The sequence below is a fragment of the Alexandromys fortis genome, unplaced genomic scaffold, assembly GCF_014885135.2.
Source record: "Alexandromys fortis isolate MF-2015 unplaced genomic scaffold, M_Fortis_MF-2015_v1.1 scaffold_70, whole genome shotgun sequence".
In the NCBI taxonomy this organism is placed as follows: Eukaryota; Metazoa; Chordata; class Mammalia; order Rodentia; family Cricetidae; genus Alexandromys; species Alexandromys fortis.
Window position 1 is genome coordinate 9028002 of NW_026067955.1, and position 21998 is coordinate 9049999.

The following is a 21998-nucleotide window of genomic DNA, read 5'->3' on the forward strand; positions in this document are numbered from 1 at the left end:
CACAACATAATGTTCTTTTGTTTGTTTGTTTCGAGACAAGGTTTCTCTGTGTAGCCCTGGCTGCTCTGGAACTCACTCTGTAGACCAGGCTGGCCTTGAACTCTTGAATGCTGGGCTTTGTAATGTTAATTTGAATTTAATTAAGCAGTGAATTGGAGTTGAGTATACAAAAGAGTGAAAGATTCAGGATTTTCACTTGTTTCCAACCCAGGGGTGGGTAAGACATTATTGTATGGTAATCTTTAACCAAGAGTAGTGGAGGTCTGTTACTACTCTGTGGGTAGCCATGCAAAATACATAGGCACAGAATAGCACTTATACAGGCAACTCTTTGTACAGACAGTTCTGTAAATTATGACTGCATCTCCTAAAGAGAATTTCCTGCTTGGTAGTCCATTTTTTCTAATAACCCAAGAAACTTGGCATAGAAAGCTGTCCTCACCTCCAGGAAGTCTTTTAAATAAATAATCTGAAGATTATTTCCTTTGGGGGGTATTGTGTCCAAGCTGGATATGGTGACTCACACCTGCAGCGCCAACAGTCAGGAGGTTAAGTCAGGAAGATAGTAAGTTTGAGGCCAATCTGGACTGTATATAGTAAAACACAGTCTCAAATGAATAGACAAGTTCAGTTGTTCCAATCTGAAAGAACTATGTAGAAACTGGTTTGGCTGGTTACTACGTTGAGTGCTAGTAACGTATAAGTCATAAAACAATGCCCTTTGTTTCTCCTCTCCAGGTGCAGCTTCTAGTTGGGGCTGCCCACCACTTACAGAGTGTTGCTTCATCTCCACTCCTAGAAATGCTAGTTCAGAATGTGTGAAATCACTTCATCTTTTTTTGTTGTTGTTTTAAGTTTTAGCGATGTTTCAGGCAAATCTTTTTCTAGTTATGTGCCACTGATAGCTTACATTTTAATTGCTACTCCGCATGGAATCTAAGTTTAATTCATACTGATTTTGTGACCTTACAAAGATGAACCTAGGAGGTAGCTAGAAGAAAATTATAGTCATAATTTGGATTTAAAAAGGAACTAATTTAAATTCTTCTGTATTGCAAAGATGAAAAAGCCAATCTGCAGAAGGAAGCAAAGGAATTTGCTAGAAGTAGTAGCAGAAGCAAATGCTAGATACAAAACTCTTTTTTAATTTATTTATTTTATGTGCATTTGTGTTTTGTTTGCATATATGTCTGTGTGAGGGTGTTGGGTCCCCTGGATCTAGAGTTACAGGCAGTTGTGAGCTTCCATGTCATTGCTGGGAATTGAACTTAGGACCTGTGGAAGAACAACCAGTGCTCTTAACCGCTGAGCCATCTCTCCAGCCTCAAGATAGACACAAAACTATTAACTTGAACTCTTTGTGTTCGTGTTTTAGAGCTAGTACCTCCCTAGCAATGCTGTGAAGCCACGCAATGGTCTGGATATGGTCTCAGACACCCCAGAGTTCACTAAGGCCTTCTGAAGTTTTAAATGCAACAAACAGGAAGTGCTCATTCTTTTAAGTTTCTTGACAGATTTTATTATTGACATTATTGTTAGAAATTATAGACATTACCCAAAAATGCTTTTGTTGAGGTTTTAGTAAATATGGACAAAGGGCTATCTAGGTTGATCCTGAAGGTTGTTGAAAACAAGCAACTTATTCATCCCATTTTTAAAACCTAACTTGGAACTTTGTTTAAAAAGAGAACAGTGTACCTAGACTTGGAATTCAGCCAAGTAAAGGAACAATGTATTTAAGAAGGATGATCTTTGGTTTTTCTTTTTTCAAGTGTACTTCCCACTTTCTCTTCTGTGAGGTTCAGTGTGGTTGGTTTTATGTTGAGGTCTTTGATCCATTTGGACTTGAGTTTTGTGCATGGCGATTGATATGGATCAATTTGCATTCTTCTACATGTTGATATCCAGTTATGCCAGCACCATTTGTTGAATAAGCTTTCTTTTTTCCATTGTATATTTTTCAGCTGTGGTGGTTTTTTTTTTTTTTTTTTGATTTTTCAAGACAGGGTTTCTCTGTAGCTTTTTGGTTCCTGTCCCCTGGAACTAGCTCTTGTAGACCAGGCTGGCCTTGAACTCACAGAGATCCATCCGCCTGCCTCTGTCTCCCAGTGCTGGGATTAAAGGCGTGAGCCACCACTGCCCGGCCTGGTTTTTCTTTTTTAAATAAAGCATGTAACTGTTGCTCAGTTAGATTAAGAAAAATCTAGAAACAACTCTAGAGATGTACTTTAGTGATACAATCCCCAGCATCTGAAAACAAAACAGAAAGGATGTGGATGGATGTAAAGTCCAACTTGGATGTGACTATGGAACAGACATCAGATCATCGGCTCTCAAGCTCTTTTGGTTGCTACATCTACTCCTGTTACTCTATTATATCTTTAAGATACTTTGTGATTCTCTTTGGTTTCTGGAGTTCCGTAAAGTGACCTGTCCTCTTTAATCAGCTCTCTTGAAAGGGCTTTTCTAGATAGAACCACCCTGTTCAGAAATTTCTGCTTCCATCTCATCGACCATTCCTATAATAAGTTGCAACTGTGCAGGTTGCTTTTTGCAATGGATGGAAGTTCTGGAGACTGGAGAGATCGCTCAGTCAGTAAATTTAAAACCAAAAGTTGAACACCCCACCCAGGTAAAAAGCCAGGCCCAGTGGTGCACACTTGTATTCTCAGTGCTGGGGAGGCAAAGACAGGAACACCACCTGAGGTTGACTTTAGCATACACACAAATGTATACACACATGCAAACACCTCTGCATTGTACACATAAATACACACACACACACACAAAGTTCTTTTAGTAAATAGGAAAAAAGAAACAATGAATGTTGGCAAGACAACTAACAGACCCTGCTGCAACTATCTCTTAAGAATATAATACTAATGTTAGGGAAATAAGTTTTTAGAGATATTTTTAAAAATCTATTAAATTGAGCATAAATTTAAAATATCCCCAAACTATCTGTCATGTGTTTGATAGATAAAAGCAACTAACCTCTTTGGTAGAATGTTCTACATTGAATTTCTCAGCAAGACTCCTTGGAAACAACTGTTAGATTTTGTGTGTTTAAAATCTTGAAAAATGACTGGAACAACAGGGGTAGAGGGAAAAAGACAATTCAGTTCAAATCCTGTTTCTGCTTGGAGACAGAATAAAAATAACTCGAGAATTGGTAGGAGCAAGAGTACCTTAGTAGACGATATAGACTAGGCATGAACATATTAAAATACTCAAGTTGTTTAGTGTCTAAGAGGAACAAGATATATTAATGCAGTTTATGAAATGCATTGTAGCAGTGAATCACAGTAGCTCCAGATATATAAGGACTTTCCTGGGGAAAAGGATGGTTAGGTGTGCATTGCTTCTGCCTATATTTCATTCATATAAATTAAAAAGAATGACGGCTGGAGAGAGAGCCATGAAGAGCTCTTCCTGCATTTCCAGAGGGCTGAAGTTCATTTCCCAACACCCACATCTTAGAACCACCTGCTACTCCAGCTCCATTGGATCAGGTGCCCTCTTCTAGCCTCCATGGGCACCTATGCATAAATAAAAACCTTTAATTTTTGGTTTTGAGCCTAGCCTTTAACATTGAGCCGTCTCTCAGCCCCCAAAATAATTCTTTTAAAAATAAAAAGATGGAACTAGGCAGCTCACATCTTTAGTCCCTGGCTTGGGAGGCAGAGGCAAGCGTTTCTCTGTGAGTTTGAATAGATTAATATATACATGTGTAGGGTGGAAATGTTGTTGCTAGCTGAGATAATTTTTTAAATGTTTTCAGCTTTCTAAGTATTTACTGTTCTCATGTGGTGTCATTTACTGAATACATTGTTTTTATAATCCACTGTAAAGAGAAATTCATTCGCAAGTTGCTATTTAGGTGAGAAAAATCCAATTTTTTTTAGCTTCATATATCTATAAATTTCAAATTTGGAGAAATTGGAGATTTTGAGATTTTTCCCTTTTCCTTTCATAATACTTAACAGCAACCAAATGTTAAGTGTCTGCTGGCTCCAAGCTGAGAGAAAACAAAGCCCTACTGAGATTCTATGTGAAAAGAAAGCCAGTTTTGCTGGCCTAGGGCCAGATGGCACCTCTTTGACCTAGCCTCTTCAATCTGAATTCTCCAGGGGGCAGCAGTTGCAAACAACTCCTTTTGGCTTTAGCTGTAAGCACTGGGTGTGCTAATGAAACCAGCTAATGTAACAAAGTCTGTTAGCCTGGCTTTGAGCTCAGTGAGGCTTCCTTTGAACCTTTTATGATACTGCACTTTCAGTCATCCTTTGGGAAGAATAGTTTACAGTCTGAACCAATAATGGAAAGGAACCATTTTCTTTTATATAGTAGTGGAAATGCCTTTGGCACTCTGGTATTAAATAACTGCTTATTTGAACATACAGTGCAATGCTTAGCTTTTTCCACCAGTGATGGTTCCCATTGAAGCTATTATACTCAGTTTAACTTTTCCAAGAGGGGCTGTGAAAGGAAATTGAAATCTCACAGATTACACTTCATATTATAGTCATTGCTAATGCAGTTATCTTACGTTTTGGTTTTTGTGTCTCCCACTCTGTACCCCATTTCCCCCTCTGCTTTTAGGTGAAGGCCTCCCACAGGTATATTACTTTGGACCATGTGGGAAGTACAATGCCATGGTGCTGGAGCTCCTTGGCCCTAGCTTGGAGGACTTATTTGACCTCTGTGACCGAACGTTTACTTTGAAGACGGTGTTAATGATAGCCATCCAGTTGGTGAGTTGATGTGCTATTCCAGAAGATAAATAGATTCCTTGTCCACATCCTTATGGGCCTTTTGCTGATGCATTAGCTATAGTGACATCTTAATTAGTTTTTACAGGCTTGATAGCATTCTAGGAGAATCTGGCAGACTTCTGAAAGGAACTATTAAAACCGCTGCTTTAGCTGGTTCCCTTGTATAATTTGGTCACAAAGACTCTTGACCAGTATGTAACATGCCAAACAACTAAGGTAAGTTCTTGATCACATGACTTAGAGGGTTACAAAAGGGCTGAACAGAGTCACAATGCATCTGCAGTTTGCTCTATTTTAAGAATTTACACCTTGAAGCAGAACCTTTTCTGTAACTGAAGTGGAGGAATATAATTTACATTAGGGAGAAAGGAAGCGAATAGGTGGAGTTGTACACATTCAAGTAATTACTTCAGAATTTTATTTATAGGTCTTAGGCACATAACTGTAAGGTTTTATCATGCCCTCCTTCTCTCACTGTTGAAATCTAGAAAAGATTAAAGGTACTACCCCCTGCACTAATCTTTATTCAAGATCACGTGACTGAAATGTTTAATTCTTTGATGTATTATGTACTTTAGGGCTGGCCAAGAAGCTTTGCAGCTAAATTACATACTAGTTCCAGCTTAAGCACTTAGAATAGTCTCTTTGAGAAGTTCTTTAGACCCTCAAGAGAGGAATTCAAATGTTGGGTTTTGTTTTGTTTTGTTGAGATGTTCTCACCAGCTTAGACTGGCTTTGAACTTTAGATCCTCTTGCTCTAGCCTCCTGAGCGCTAAAATGGATGTATACCACTGTCAGGTACATAGTCATTCATTTGAGGTAGTGACAGTCTCACTACACCATCATCTAATAGCAATTTGGAAACACTTGAAAATTGACCAAACTCTAAATATTTAAGCCTCCCTTTCTACACTCAGCAGAAATGCTTTATAGATAGAATTATTTAATGAAATTTGAGACAATGTTACAGTTGCTTATTTCAAGCTGTGGTTACTATAGCTTAAACACTGCGTGTCCTCCTTCGGCTGCCAGCCAGCTATCTGATGTTAGGTTAGCATTAATTTCACTCAGCCTCTGTTTTCTTACTTCTGCAATACCAAAATTGGGGTTAGAGAGTCCTGAACAACTGAAGACAGAAAGTGTAGACAAGTGAAGTGGCAGCTGCACCTGTGAGTCTCAGCACCTTTGCAAGTTACAATATATAAAGTAGTATTATGTTAGCCAAATTTACTGTCTCATTTTTTTCTCCTAATCTTAATAGTTATGATATATTTGTAACTAAAAGTACTAGGGGTGGGGTGTTCTGGAGATAGCAGTTAAGAGCAGTTACTACTCTTGCAGAAAACCCGAATTTGGTTCCTAGCCCCATATCAGACGACTAACACTGGTTATAACTCCAGTTCTAAGCCTCTGGCCTTGTGGGCACACGTAAACAACTGGTACATGTAAACTCATGCATACAAATAAATAAAATGACAAAACAAACCTTAAAATGTAGTTTTGGTTTATAAATCAGTAAAGTGGGAGATAAATAAGAGACAAATGGATTTTGTTGTTGTTCTTTTATTTTTTGGAGACAGGGTCTTACTATATACCCCTGGCTGACCTGGAACTCTCTTATGTAGACCAAGCTGGCCTTGAACTAATGGAGATCCATCTGGGATTAAAGGCATGCACTACTATACCCAGCCAAGAGATGAGTTTTATTTTAATTTTAGTTTCTGAAACCTTTTTTTTAATATTTATTTATTATGTATACAATATTCTGTCTGTGTGTATGTCTGCAGGCCAGAAGAGGGCACCAGACCTCATTACAGATGGTTGTGAGCCACCATGTGGTTGCTGGGAATTGAACTCAGGACCTTTGGAAGAGCAGACAATGCTCTTAACCACTGAGCCATCTCTCCAGCCCTAGTTTCTGAAACCTTATGCTGAGTTAGGGACAGTGGCATAGCTACAATGCCAGCTACTTAAGAAACGCAGATAGGACGGTTGCTTAAGTTCAAAACTCAAGGGCTAGCTAGACAGCAAGTAATACAGAAATCAATGAGAAGGAAAAAGTAAAACTGAAAAAAAATTGGGGGACCAGTGAAATGGCTCAGCAGGTAAAGGTGCTCGGCACCAAGCCTGACAACCTAAATTCTGTCCCCAGACCCATGTGGTAGAAAGAACTGACTTCTTTCTACAAGTTATCCTCTAACTGCCATAGCATGCCCATGAATGAATGAATGAATGAATGAATGAATGAATAGATAAATCATCATAACTTTAAAAAGGAATATTTTGGGTCAGGCATAGTAGCACATGCCTTTGATCCCAGCCTTGGGAGGCAGAGACAGGCAGAGTTCTGTGGTTCCAGGACAGCCAGAGCTACATAGTGAGAACCTGTCTCAAAAACTAAAAAAAAAATAAAAAAAAAAGGAGGGTCCAACCCCCCACCCCCGCGTGCTTATTTCAAGGTATTTCCATTATTTTCTTTCTTTCTTTTAGCTTTCTCGAATGGAGTATGTACACTCAAAGAATCTCATTTACCGAGATGTGAAACCAGAGAACTTCTTGATTGGCCGACAAGGCAATAAGAAAGAACATGTAATACACATAATAGATTTTGGACTGGCCAAGGAATACATTGATCCTGAAACCAAAAAACACATACCTTACAGAGAGCACAAAAGCTTAACTGGAACTGCACGATACATGTCTATCAACACGCATCTCGGCAAAGGTGTGTTTACAGGGGCAGGTCATGTGAACAACTTTGTTTTCCAATAGCACTTTATTGTGCATTACATTGTGCATTACAACTTGTACTGTTTGTTGCATCATAAGGTAAGTGACTTTTTTGTACTTAGATTGAGATGGTAAGTTAGTAATGTTTCCAAATACCTTCATACTGATGGATTCTTAATTCTTTCAACTGTTTTCTGATGCTTTGTTCCTCAGCAGTTTAAAAACTTGAGTTACTGCATCAAGGTAGTAGTATTTGAGAGGATTTGATAATGACACTTGTATTTACATGTTTGACTCTATATAGGAGCAGACAAAAGGAGAATATCCGGCTTGTGCCTGTGTTAGTGAAGAAGTTTCACTAAAGCATGGATTAGGGGACTGAAAAAATGGCTCACCAATTAAGAACACCGACTACTCTTATAGAAGACTAGGTTCAGTTCCCAGTACGCACATGACAGTTCACAAATGTCTGTAACTCCTGTTTCAGGGGATCTGATACTCTGTTCTGACCTCTTTGGCACCAGGAACACACATGGTACACAGACATACATTCAGACAAAATGTGACTTGAATAGAATGTTTAACCCAGTGGGTCATCCCATGTGGTAGTTATCTTCATTATTCTACAAGGTATGTCTTGAACATCTACCCTCTGTAAAGTTCTTCATCATCTTGATGTGCTGCTGTTGCCACTGGAATTATCTCCAGAAGGGGGTTTCATGAGGTCCAACTGTTCTTCAGGTCAAATCTTAACATGTCGTAACATTTTGTTTATTCTCTCCATTTTGGAAAAGAAAAGAAAACTCTGTGTGTGTGTTTGTATGTCTCTGTGTGTGTTTATCTTTGTTTTTTTGTTTGTTTGTTTTTTTGAGACAGCATTTCTTTGTATTGCCCTGGCTGTTCTGGACCTTGGTTGTAGACCAGACAGACTTGCCTCAAACTCAGAGATCTGCCTGCCTCTGTCTTTAGGGCAGACTTTTCTTTCCTTCCCACCAGTTCCCAAATAACCAACACAGAGGCTCAATATTAATTATAAATGCTCAACCAATAGCTCAAGCTTGTTACTAGCTAACTCTTACATTTTAAGTTAACCCATATTTCTTATCTACACTTTGCCATGTGTACTATGCCTTTTCTCAGTTTGGCATGCCCATCTTGCTTCTCTCTGCATCTGCTCAAAACTCCAGACTCAGCCCTTCTTCCTCCCAGCATTCTCACTTTGGCTCTCCTGCCTAACCTTATCCTGTCCAGGTTCTGGCCATTCAGCTTCTTCATTCAACCAATCTCAGCGACATACATTCACACAGTGTAAAGGAACAGTCTACATCTGCCTCTCAACTTTTGGGGATTAAAAGCATGTACCACCATGCCTGCAGGCATGCTTGTAATTGGGTATGGTAGTGCACCTCTTTAATCTCAACACTCTAGAGGCAAAGGCAGATGGCTCTCTATGAGTTCGAGACCAGCCTCATCTGCAAAGTGAATTCCGCTTCATAGGAGCTACATCGTGAGACCCTGTCTCAAACAAAACTCACAAACTCTGTCTCAGGTGTCACATCAGAGAAGTTTCCATAGGAGCTCTAATGTTGCTGGTTTTGAAATGTATTATATTTTGTAAGTTGTAATGGGGGAGAAAGACCATGGGAAATGTTTTGTCAAATAACTCAGAATTGCTTTTTATTTTGTGGTGGAAATGAGCAAAGCCAAAGGCCTCCTAGCTGACATTACATCACATGAGCCACCTCCCACTGATTAAGAACTGATTGACACAATCCAGTTTGTGCAGTTAGAATTAGAGTGAGAACATTGGGGGCTACATTGTTCTTTTTCTTTGAACATTTAGTCTAAAATTGGGGTGTTGTGCATTGAAAGCAAGTATATCTTTCTTATAAGCTGAAAGTGAGCCTGCACCATGTCAAAGATATTTGTTTCTTTTTGTTTTGTTTTGTTTTGTTGTTTTTGTCTTTCAAGACAAGGTTTCTGTATAGCTCTGCCCATCCTGTAACTCAGAAATTGGCCTGTCTCTACCTTACAAGTGCTGGGGTTAAAGGTGTCTGCCACCACACTACCAAGGCCAGGCTTCTTGTTTGTTTGTTTGTTTGTTTTTTGTTTTTCTAGACAGGGTTTCTTAAACATTTTAAGACCTAGCCAGGTGGGGTGGTGGTGCATGTCTTTAATCCCAGCACTCAGGAGGCAGAGGCAAGTGAACTTCTGTGAGTTCGAGACCAGCCTAGTCTACAGAGAAAGTTTCAGGACAGTCAGGGATACACAGAGAAACTCTGTCTTGGGGAAAAATAAAATTAAGACCTAATGATTTAGCATTGAATATTTTAAAAATTTAGAACTCAAAAATAATTTTTCAAATTATCTAAATGACTACTTTATTTTCATATAGGAAACTGAGGCCCAAAGTAGGTGTCTTGGCTGTGTTTTCATTTCATTGGACTGAATTAATAGAAATGGTGAGCCCAGACCTAGGTTTCACACCTGACTTAGATTTGTTTTACTGTTCTTGTTCCACAGCTGTGTTTTTATCTTTCTCTGGACTTAAAAAATGAGGGGTTTTCTCGTGTGTGTGTGTGTGTGTGTGTGTGTGTGTGTGTGTGTGTGTTTGAAAATCTTTAAGTCTGTGAAGAGCTCGCCCTCTAGTGCTCACTTAACTACAATTCAAGCACTTGCCTAGTAAATTTTCTTTATTATCAAGAGGCTTCCTGTAACATACAGGAAACTGATATAAAAATGGAGAGGTGTGACTGAATGGTGGTGCACGCCTCTAATTCCATCACTTGAGAGGTAGAGGCAGGCGGATCTCTGAGTTCGAGGCCACCCTGGTCTACAGAGTGAGTTCCAAGACAGCCAGGCCTGTTACACGGAGAAACCCTGTCTCGAAAACCATACAGAGTGAGAAACTCTCCGTATGTGTTTTCCCTTTCTGCTCTGTTCACCTTACAGACTGTTTGAATACTTATTTCTTATGTCCTGTTAACAAACTTTCATCTGACTCCTTGTCTTCAGTCATGTGTAATATTTTATTGCAAATTTCAGACAGCCTATGTAAACAAAAGTGTTTGGAAATCTTGCTGTTTTATTTCTTTCTTTTAAAAAGGATTCCTCCCCACACATACACCTTCTTTTTGTTCTAGAGATTTTGAATCTAGGCACAGAATTATGTTCCAGTCCTGGGTGTCTTCTTTTTCTATGAGTAACTGACTTTCAGAACCCTTCTTGTCAGACTCAGGGGCCCATTCCTGTAATCTCAGTAGTTTATAAGCAAGAGGCAGGAGGATCACCAAAACTTTAAGGCTTTCTTGAGTTTCATAGTGTGTTCCAGGCCAACCTGGGCTACCAAGTGAGACATCTTTCTCAAAAACAAAACAAAACTAAACAGGAAAGTCACCTTCCATCACAGGGCTGTTTACAAAGTTGCCTTTTCCAGGCAACTTTGAGTTGAAGATGACCTGGGAGGTGCTGGGGGTAGGAAGAGTGTTTGGAAGGCAGATACAAGGTAGTAACAAGGTGCAATGAAATGTACATGTGAAAGAGTATTACTAATTTTTTGTTAAAATATTTCTTATTTATTCAAGTGTGTGTGTGTGTGTGTGTGTGTGTGTGTGTGTGTGTGTGTGTGTGTAAAATCTGTTCTTGTCACATTATTCACTCCCAACTCCTCCTGGACCTCCTCCAGCACATGCTGTTCTCACCTTCATCTCCTCCTCCTCCTCTTCTAAGTGACCCACTAAGTCCAGTTAGTGCATCCTTCGTGAGCATGAGCCATATCCCAGAGATAAAATGGCTTCCCTCCTCTAGCAGCCATCAGTTGCCAGTCGCTCCTCAGCTAAGGGTTGAGCCTCCCACATGTTGGCGTTACTGACTGGCTTGATCCTGTGCAGTTGATTAGCTGCTGGAAATTCATGAGTGCAGTGGCCATTTCATAACCAAAAGACAGCATTTTCCCCCATCCTCCAATCTTTATGTTCTTTCCTCGCCATCTTCCTTTGTGGCCCTAGAGTCTTACTGGAGGATAGAGATGTCCCAATCAGGGGAAAGCACTCACCAGTCACCTGTTCTCAGAACTTTGAAAATTAAAAGTCTCTTAGAAACTTCTGTGGCGAAAATTAGGAGCAGCACTAATATATGGGTGTAGACAAATAATTCAGAAGACAGTTTAGGGGGCTGGAGAGATGGCTCAGAGGTTAAGAGCACTGGCTGCTCTTCCAGAGTTCCTGAGTTTAATTACCAGCAACCACATGGTGACTCACAACCATCTACAGTGAGATCTGGTGCCCTCTTCTATCCTGCAGGTATACATGCAGACAGAACACTGTATACATAATAAATAAATTGGAAAAAAAGAAGGCAGTTTGCATATTCATTCCTTTTTGTGCAAGTGTCACAGTTATGCATGTTGTGCTGCACTTTTAGCCTAGATGATAATCTTGGGTATTACTTTCGCTCAAAAAATCAGAGTCAAGTTGAAGTGGTATTATGCGTTCCTGTAATCCTAACACTCGGGAGGCTGAGGTATAAGGACCATGAGTTTTAGGCCAGCCTATCTTAAAAATAAAACAAGTGGGCTCGAGAAATGGCTCAGAGGTTAAGAACACTGGCTGTTCTTCTCAGAGGTCCTGAGTTCAATTCCCAGAAACCACATGGTGACTCATAACCATCTATAATGAGATCTGGTGCCCTTTTCTGGCATATTATACACAATAAATAAAACAAGTTAAAGGTAGTCTTTTAGTTCTCTTATGTACTTTTCTCTCCTTTTTGAGTCAGGTTCTCACGTAGCCCAAGCTGGCCTTAAACTCAAAGAAATCATCTGCCTCTGCCTCTGCCTCTGTCTCTGTCTCCCCGCCTTTTGAATAATAGGGTAAAGGTATGCACCACCAAGCCCAACTGTAATCTCTTTTGGTGGTGCTCTAAACTCAGCTAAAACAAAAAGTAAACACAAATCCTGCCTGTAATTTTAGTACTTAAGAAGTGGAGGTAGGAGGATCATCCCGAGCTACATAGCCACCTTTTGCTACATGAAACCCAAGCTCTGTAAAACAAGAACAGTAAATAAAAAATAAGATGCCTGTGATGAGCCATGGGAAATTCAATGTAGATGCATGTGCTAGTATTCAGTTGACATCCAACATATTTCTGTGAACTTTTCTGTAGTTAGTAGTTTATCTTCCCATTTCAAAGGAGAGAAAAAACTAGCAACTTGTTTTAGTCAAGTTCCAAGAATCAACTTGTTTTGTATATCCATAGAAGACTCTTTAGTACTAAACTTGCTGAGTTGTCCTGGAACTCGCTCTGTAGACTATGCTGGCCTCTAACTCACAAAGATCCACCTGCCTCTGCCTCTGCCTCTGCCTCTGCCTCTGCCTCTGCCTCTGCCTCTGCCTCTGCCTCCCAAGTACTGGGATTAAAGGTGTGTGCCACCACTGCCCGGTTTACTTGCTGAGTTTTTTTTTTTTTTTAATATTTATTTATTATGTGTACAATATTCTGTCTGTGTGTATGCCTGAAAGTCAGAAGAGGGCACCAGACCTCATTACAGTTGGTTGTGAGCCACCATGTGGTTGCTGGGAATTGAATTCAGGACCTTTGGAAGAGCAGGCAATGCTCTTAACCTCTGAGCCATCTCTCCAGCCCCACTTGCTGAGTTTTTAAGGTAGTTATGGGATACATGGAGCAAGTGGGAACCAAGAAGTGATTCTTCTCTGCTGACTTGAAACTGAACTGTTTATTTTTGTGATAAATTAAAATTGTTAAACATCTGGAGTAGTGGGGCTATGGTGGCGTACACCAGCACTTGGGAGGCAGAGGCAGGTAAGTCTCTGTGATTTCAAGGCCATCCTGATCTACAGAATGACTGCAAGGGCTACACAGAGAAACCCTGTCTGGGGTAGTGGCCGGGGATGATAAACGTGTGGTTTAGGCATTCCACAGCTTATATCTTTGCAGGCCTAGCCAGTGGGGAACTATTTGATATTAGCTTCAGCTGCTCGGTCTGCTGCTCACTTTCCCTTATGGTAGCCAAAGGGTAACCGCAGCTCATATGCTACAAGTCCTCATTCGTGTATGTATGATTTCATGTTCAGACAGGTAGCAGTGCTGAGTAAGGAGTGGTTTGACCACCGTCTAGCATCAAGCCTTGATCTTAATTTAGAATTTGCTCTTCACTTACTGTTTACTTGTTAGCAACAAAGGAAGGCCACCCACTGCTTTTCAGTTTTGATCTAAAATATTTCTACTTTGGGTATAACAAAGATTAGTAAGCAGAGCCTTTCAGAGCAGAAGGGCTTGGGGGATTACTCAGTTTTAAAGCTCTTTGTGCTTTAATAGCTGCAGACATAATATGTGATCTGTCTTCCCTCTTAGAGCAAAGCCGGCGAGATGATTTGGAAGCCCTAGGCCATATGTTCATGTACTTCCTCCGTGGCAGCCTACCCTGGCAAGGACTCAAGGTATCCTTGAAAGTGCTCTCTCTCTCTCTCTCTCTCTCTCTCTCTCTCTCTCTCTCTCTCTCTCTCTCTCTCTCTCTCTGTTAATGAAATGGCTCATCAGATAATGAAATGGCTGCTGGCTTGGTATCTCTACAAAGCACAAAGGGGAAGGCTGATTTCAGAGGTGAGAGGTGGGGATTAGTGACATTAGTCACATTTAAGTCTTCACCTGGGCTTCAGGTGTTCACATTTCCCTTCCTCACCTTCTTACCTTAATCCTACCTCTTTGTATTTGGGTGGTGGTGCACGCCTTTAATCCCAGCACTCCGGAGGCAGGTGGATCTCTGTGAGTTCGAGGCCAGCCTGGTCTACAAGAGCTAGTTCCAGGAAAGGCACCAAAAGCTACAGAGAAACCCTGTCTTGAAAAAAACCCAGATCTAAGTGGCCATGGGAGTTTTCTAAGCTGCTATGATTTTTAAAATTCTGCTTCATAATGTTATTGTTTTGTTATCCTCTCTATCCTTCTCATCTGAGATTACTAAACATATTTCAAATGCGACTTTCTTGAACACAGCAGGGGTTTACATATATCTAGACACAGCATGTCTTATTCTTATTCGTTAAAGAGGAAAAATACTGAGATCTGCTAACAAATCCTGCCAGTTTGAATGAAAACAACTATTGTGGTGGCTAGAGAAATGCCTTGGTGGTTTAAGAGCATGCATTTGCTTTTGTGGAGCACCCAAGTTCCTTCCCTAGCACCCACATCAGTTAGCTTATAGCCACCTGTAACCCCAGCTGCAGGGAACTGGTGTCGTTTTCTGGCCTTTTTGGGCACATATTCAACATCCACACATACACATATAATACACAGATACATACACACATAATTGAAAGTAAAATCTTAAAAAGAATATAACTCCAGTATCTGAGAACATACTTGAACTCACTTTCTTAGTATATTTTTTCCAGATAATTTTCTTACTTTACTTTCTACAGGCTGATACATTAAAAGAGAGATATCAAAAAATTGGTGATACCAAAAGGAATACTCCCATCGAAGCTCTCTGTGAGAACTTTCCAGGTAGGATGCTAAAAGGATAATACAGCCAGTGTGACTGGCACTTTGAAGTAGGCAATGTCACAGTATCTATAAATACCAAATAGGTATCATTTACATTTCTTTTTATTATTATTCAGTCCACGGAAGGTATCACTTTTATTTGGTCCCTAAAGAAAACATTAGTGTCAAGTAATCTGTAGAGATATCTCTTGTGTGGTCCAGGGCTTAGCCTCTGGGGAGACATTCAGCTAACAGGCATGGCTTTTTACCTTTTTTTTTAACAGAGGAGATGGCAACCTACCTTCGGTATGTCAGGCGGTTAGATTTCTTTGAAAAACCTGATTATGAATATTTACGGACCCTCTTCACAGATCTGTTTGAACGGAAAGGCTACACCTTTGACTATGCCTATGATTGGGTTGGAAGGCCTATTGTAAGTATCCTTTAAAAAAATTCTTGCTGGGTGGTGGTGGCTGCAAACTTCTTTAATTCTAGCACTAAGGAGGCTGAGGCAAGGCAGAGAGTTCAAGGCCAGCCTGTTCTACAACATGTGTTCCACACTGAGAAACCTTGTCTTGGAACCAAACAAAACAAAAAAATCCCAGACCAGTACTGTCCTGTCGTTTTACTTGACAGTCCTTCTACTTAAATCTCTGTGGGGGGGAAATTGCTTGCATTTACCAATCTTTTTCAAGTAACACTATAGGTTCCTGTCGTTAGACCAATGAGTTGTATGTTTTTTGGATTATTGCTTATGGGGGCCAAAGAGATGACTCAGCAGGTAAGAGCACTTGCTGTCCTTACAGAGGACCCAGGTTCAGTTCCCTGAAATTCCAATCTGTAACTCCAGTTCAAGGGGATCCAGTACCCTGCCTTCTTTCGCTCTGTGGGCACCAGGCACGTGTAGGGTGTTCATAGACACATTTAGGCAAACTCTTAACACACATAAAATAAAACAAATCCTCAAAGATTATTATGTATATATCCCAAAATACCAGAATTTAAGCCAGTTTTTTATACATTTTTAAAAAACTGATTCACAATTTAGTTCTGTCTGTGCTATTGAGGAACTTGACTTCTGTAGGAATAGAATTCTGGATTTACTAATTCTGCCAATAGTCCATACCATCAGAGACTGTGCTAACAGATAATGCAGTAGAACAGGCATTCTTTCTAAGGTAGCCTGCCCCCAAATGGATTGTTGAGGACCAGACTACCTTCCCTTCAGCAAATGACCAAATTCAGGAGAACAAGATAATTTAAAAGAAAAACAGCAGGGGACTGGAAAAATGCCTTAGCAGTTAAGAGCACTGGCTACTCTTCCAGATGACCTGGGTTCAATTCCCAGCACCCACCTGGCACCTCACAACTATTTGTAACTTCAGTTCCAGGAAATCCAACACCCTTTTGTGGCATCCTTGGGCCTGCAAGCACATAGTGCAGAAACATACATGCAAGCTGAACCCCTATCCACATAAAAGTAAATTTAATTTTTTTTAAGAAAAGGAAAAGACTGATTCATAAGAATTAACATGCTGCTTCCCTTTGCAGAGCTATTGCATTAAATTTGTTTTCTCCATTTGACCTTTTTGGGTAGCAGTTTTTGAGACAGGGTCTTATTGTGTAGCTTTGACTATCCTGGAACTCACTCTGTAGACCAAGCTAGCCTCAGACTCACAAAGATCCACCTCACTCTGCCTCTAGAATGCTGGGATTAAAGGTTTGCACCATCACACCAGTTACTATTTGATGTTCCTTTCATTTTTCTAGCCTACTCCAGTAGGATCAGTTCATGTAGATTCTGGTGCATCTGCAATAACTCGAGAAAGTCACACACACAGGGATCGGCCATCACAACAGCCTCTTCGAAATCAGGTATGTGTTAGGTTTTAGTTGTTTTAGTCATTCCCCTCCTTTATGGCTGCTGTTCAGCCCAGATTCTTCCCCTTCTATCTGTTAGTGTGTGTGTGTGGAGTAAAAAACAGCTGGTTTAGGATGACATTGGAGGAACTGTCAGAGCATGTGTAAATGCACTGAAATGAAGCATGCAGCAAAAGAATCTGGGCCTGACCCACCAGCTATGGTGTCTCAGAGTTGGTCTCAGCATTGGGTAGAAGCAGACAGAGCTCTTAGTTAGAGGCCAGCTTGGTCTACATAGGGAACTCCAGGCAGCCAGACTGGATAATGAGGCTGTTTCCAAAAAAGAAAAAAGAATCTGGGCCTGAGGGAGTACTCTGGTTTTCAGGAGATCTGATCGCTGGCTGTGAGTTAGGATCTAAGGTCTGAAGGACTGTTGGACCTGCAGATGTACCACATGGTATACTTAGGGTCCTATCTGCAATTGAATCTGGAGCTTATACCAGTTATACTCTTCATTTGCTGATAAGACTGGTGATTTGGCTTTTCACCTGACCTCGTATAAACTGCAACCTGTACTGTTGCAATCATATCCAAGTTGACTTGAAAGTTGTGTAAGATGCCCTAAAGATATAGTTCAGGGATATAGTATTTGCCTGGCACATACAAGCCATGGGTTCAGGGTCTGGCAGAGCCACAAAAAAAAGGAAGAAAGATTCATTTATGTTTAGAGCTCAGTGTGATGGGGCATATCTTTTAATTACAGTTCTTTTAAGTTGGAAACAGTTAAGATTGCTATGAGTAAAGGTCAGGGTGGGCCACATTGTAGTATTCTTATCTTAAAAAGTAAGTATATAAACAAATCTTCATAATTTCTTATCAAAGGAAGGGAAAGTGAGCAAAGTCATTGAGAAGCGATAGTACAGTGTGTGTGTGTGTGTGTGTGTGTGTGTGTGTGTGTGTGTGTGTGTGTGTGCTTGATTTTGTCTTTTAAGACAGGGTTTCTCTGTAGCTTTGGAGCCTATTCTGGAACTAGCTCTTGTAGACCAGGCTGGCCTCTAACTCACAGAGATCCACCTGCCTCTGCCTCCCTCCCAAGTGCTGGGATTAAAGACGTATGCCACTACCACCTGGCTGATAGTACAAGATACTAACAGAAGTAATGTTGTAAATAGAACTCTAAGTGATATTTTCCTAAAACATTTTCTAATGAAGTTCCAGTTTTATAATAAAAGGATACTTTAAAAGAATGTATAAGGCCAGGCAGTAATGGCGCACACCTTTAGTCCCAGCACTCAGGATGCAGAGGCAGATAGATCTCTGTGAGTTCGAGGCCAACCTGATCTACAGAGTGAGTTCCAACCAGGGCTTCACAGAGAAATCCTGTCTGAAAAAAACAAAAACAAAAAAGAAGAATGTTTAGGAAGAGAAAGGGATAAAAGTGAAACCATACTCATTATAGTTCTGCCCTTCTTTGGGAGTTGGGTGGGTTTCAAGACAGCTTATCTCTGTGTAATCTTGGCTGTCCTAGAACTTGCTCTGTAGAGCAGGATGGCTTCGGACTCACAGAGATGCACCTGCTTCTGCCAAGTGCTGGGATTAGAAACATGAGCCTCCACTGCCCAGCTTTCATAAACACAGGAATGCGCACACACACACACACACTTTTTAAAAAAATCGAGATTGTTCATATGAAAGAAAATGAGACAATTTGTCTCCTGCCTCCATTGCCCTATCTTGTTTCTCCCTTCAGTAGTCTCATTACTCTTCCCTGCTTTCATGTTGTATAGGGTCTATACTATAGATTGACAGGTATAGGCACTTGCTAGCAAACCTAATAACCTCAGTTCAATGCCCAGGACTCACATGGTGGAAGGAGAGAGGAATAAATAGGGAGCTCTTATTTCCAAAGATCTGACAAATAGATAGGCCATGAAACTAGGTAACTATAGCACAAGGTAGAACAGATAAGCATTAAAAAGTATTACCACTTGGAATTAGTTTTTGTTTTTGTTTGAAACAAGGTCTCTGTAGACCAGACTGGCCTCTCAAATACACAGATATCCACTGAGTGCTGGGATTAAAGGTGCAGGCCACCGTGCCCAGACTCATTTGAAATTCAAAGGAAATATTTCCCCTAGCCAGAGCATGGCAAATTATTTTATGAGGCGGTAAAACAAATGCTGCATTTGAAACAGTTGCTTTTGAAAGAAGTAGAGATGGACAAGACAGTCCAAGCAGAAAGAGTGTGTATGGGCAACAACAATTATGTATCGAATAAAGGAGTCCTCAGAATTGGGTCTAAAAAGATAGGAAGCTAGGCTGAAGAATTGTTGGTCCTTAACTTCAATAGGTACTTGAACTAAAAAGCAGAAGACTGATATTGAAGAAATTTGCTTTAAACTTTTTATTTTAAATGTGGCAACTAGTGTGGGGGGAAAGTAAGAATAAATTAAAATATGAGGACCTGAGTTCAATCCCCAAACTTGATTTTGATCCAGAGCTATTCTTGGTGGCATGCGTTTATAGTCCCAATGCAGGGAAGGTAGAGACAAGGGGATCTCTGTGCTCACTGACCAGCCAGCCTGGTGAAAATTGTCAAGCCCCAGGTCCCAAAGAGAGACCATGTCTCAAAAAACAAGGTGGCTGACCCCTGAAGAACATGACCTCAAAGGTTGTTCTCTGATCTCCATGTACACACATGTACTTGCACTCACATAGGCGTATACCTCTAAACATAAACAGTGCACACAAAGCATTCCTGCACTGATCCATGCCTCTGCATCAGTCAGAAGCTTAGGTTCCATCATCCACACACATGTCAGTGTAAATGAATGTACATTTCAGCCCCTTTCTTTCGTTTTCTTTTTTTTGGGGGGGGGCGTTCTAGACAGGGTTTCTCTGTGTATCCCTTGCTCTGTAGACCAGACTGGCCTTGAACTCAGAGATCCACCTGCCTCTGCATCCCTAGTGCTGGGATTAAAGGCATATATCACCACCACCCATCACTTGGCTCTCTTTCATTTTAAATTATTATTTTTTATTTATTTTTGTTCTGGAGATCAGGCCATATACAAGTATGCATCTGGTGAGCTACATTCTTAGTTCAAGCCTTTCCCTCCTCCCCCAATTTATGTGACTCAAAACAAATGCAAGAACAACTTTTATGGAAGGGGGTGATAGCTCAGTTGGCAAAGTGCTTGCCTTGCAAGCATGAAAACTCGAGTGATATCAGAAGAACATATGTGAAAAAAAGCTGGGTGGGGCCTGGAAAGTTAACTCAGCAGTTAGGAGCACTTGCTACTCTTCCAGAAGACCCTAGTTAGTTTCTTAGCACAAAATATACCTTAAAAAAAAAAAAAAGCTGGGAATGGTGGCAGGTACACACCTATAATTCCAGTAGTGTGGAGACTGAGACAGGCTGCTCTCTGGGACTCACTAGCCAGCCAGTCTATTTTACATGATGAGTTCCAGGCCCGTGAGAGACCTTCTCTCATAAAATAATAATAACAATAATAATAATAATAATAATAAATGTGGATGGTTACTGGGAACAAGACTAAAGTTGATCTCTGGCCACATATGCATATATACACAAATGCTTACACATACACACACCAAAACAAAAAAAAAAAAAAGGAGAGCAAAACCACCATTTATGGGAGAAGTGATTGTTTTATGTATGTACCATAAAACTCTAAAGAATTCTAACTGGCCAGTAAAATGGACTTTTTAATGTTTTATTGGCATATATTGGTTATGTGTGATGATGGGTTCCATTGTGACAGCTTCTTGTTACCCTGTCCTTTCCCCTTTTGCTCTCACTAATCCTTTATTCTTCCTAGCTAGTTTCTCTTCTACTTTTGTACCTTTTCTTTTTTTTTTAAAGATTTGGTAACCTTGTCTGTAACTCCTGTTCCAGGGGATCTGACACCCTTACATAGACATACATGTAGGCAAAACACCAATGTGCATAAAATACAAATAAATTATTTTAAAAAAAATAAAAGCCAGGCGGTGATGGCTCATGCCTTTTATCCCAGCATTCGAGAGGCAGAGGCAGGCAGAGCTCGGTGAATTTGAAGCCAGCCTGGTCTACAAAGCTAGTTCCAGGATAGCTAGGACTATTACACAGAGAAACCCTGTCTTCAAACAAACAAAGATTTACTTACCTTATGTATTCGTATATGTGTGTGCTCAAGTATACATAATATATACATATACCATGTATATATGGATCCCTGAAGAGGTCAGAAGAGGGTGTTAGATCTCCTTGAATTGGAGTTATAGGCAGTTGTAAGCTCCCTAGTGTGAGTTCTGAGACTGAACCCTGTGGTTCCTCTGGAAGAGTCAGCAAGTGCTCTTAACTGCCAAGCCATCCCTCTAATTTCCATATCCTCTTCTGTTTTTTTGTGACCATTGAATTTAATTGGTGTTACTTACAGGGAAATGGGCAATTTACCAGTGTCTATGGTGCTGAAAAAAAATGTCCCCCAGCAACTATTAACTACCTATAGATCCTCAAATAGGGGCAGATCTTTGAGAAACCCTTGTCTTCTTACATTTGTTTGTTTGGTTGGTTGGTTGGTTGGTTGGTTGGTTGGTTGGTTGGTTGGTTTTTAGTTTTTCGAAACAGGGTTCTCAGTGTTGCAGCTCTGACTGTCCTGGAACTCATTTGTAGACAAGGCTGGCCTCAGATTCAGAGAGATCCACCTGCCTCTGCCTCCTGAGTGCTGGGTTAAAGACATGCACCACCACTGCCTGACACATTTTTGTTTTTTTTTTTAATTTATGTGTATGAGTGTTTTTGTTGGCATGTATGTCTTTGTGTGTTGTGTGTGGCTGATACCCACAGAGGTCAGAGGAGGGCATTGGATCCCCTGGAACTGGAGTTAGGGATGGTTGTGAGCCACCATGTGGACACTGGGGACTGATCTCAGGTTCTCTGCAAGAGCAGCAAGTGTTCTTTCTATCTGCTGAGCCATCTCTCCAATCCCTTTAATTCTTTAAATCTCAGGAGCATGGGCACTGTTGTGGCACACACCTGAAGCAGGGGATCATGTGTTTGAAGTCAACCTGGGGCTGCATAATGAGATCCTGTCTCAAAAAGTAAACAGCTTTATAGTACTGATACTACAT

General features: G+C 40.5%; 1 protein-coding gene across 7 annotated transcripts in view; it reads left to right on the forward strand.

Moving 5' to 3' along the window:
• Csnk1g1 (casein kinase 1 gamma 1) overlaps positions 1 to 21998 on the forward strand; it is a 116301-nt gene that overhangs the window by 66833 nt on the left and 27470 nt on the right. For all 7 annotated transcript variants that reach the window (XM_050151891.1, XM_050151886.1, XM_050151887.1 and 4 more), the window contains 6 exons: positions 4600 to 4751; positions 7263 to 7497; positions 13875 to 13960; positions 14939 to 15023; positions 15287 to 15435; positions 16773 to 16877. In XM_050151891.1, the coding sequence (XP_050007848.1) occupies positions 4653 to 4751; positions 7263 to 7497; positions 13875 to 13960; positions 14939 to 15023; positions 15287 to 15435; positions 16773 to 16877 (759 nt within the window). In that variant the 5' untranslated portion in view covers positions 4600 to 4652. The remainder of the gene's footprint in view (positions 1 to 4599; positions 4752 to 7262; positions 7498 to 13874; positions 13961 to 14938; positions 15024 to 15286; positions 15436 to 16772; positions 16878 to 21998) is intronic.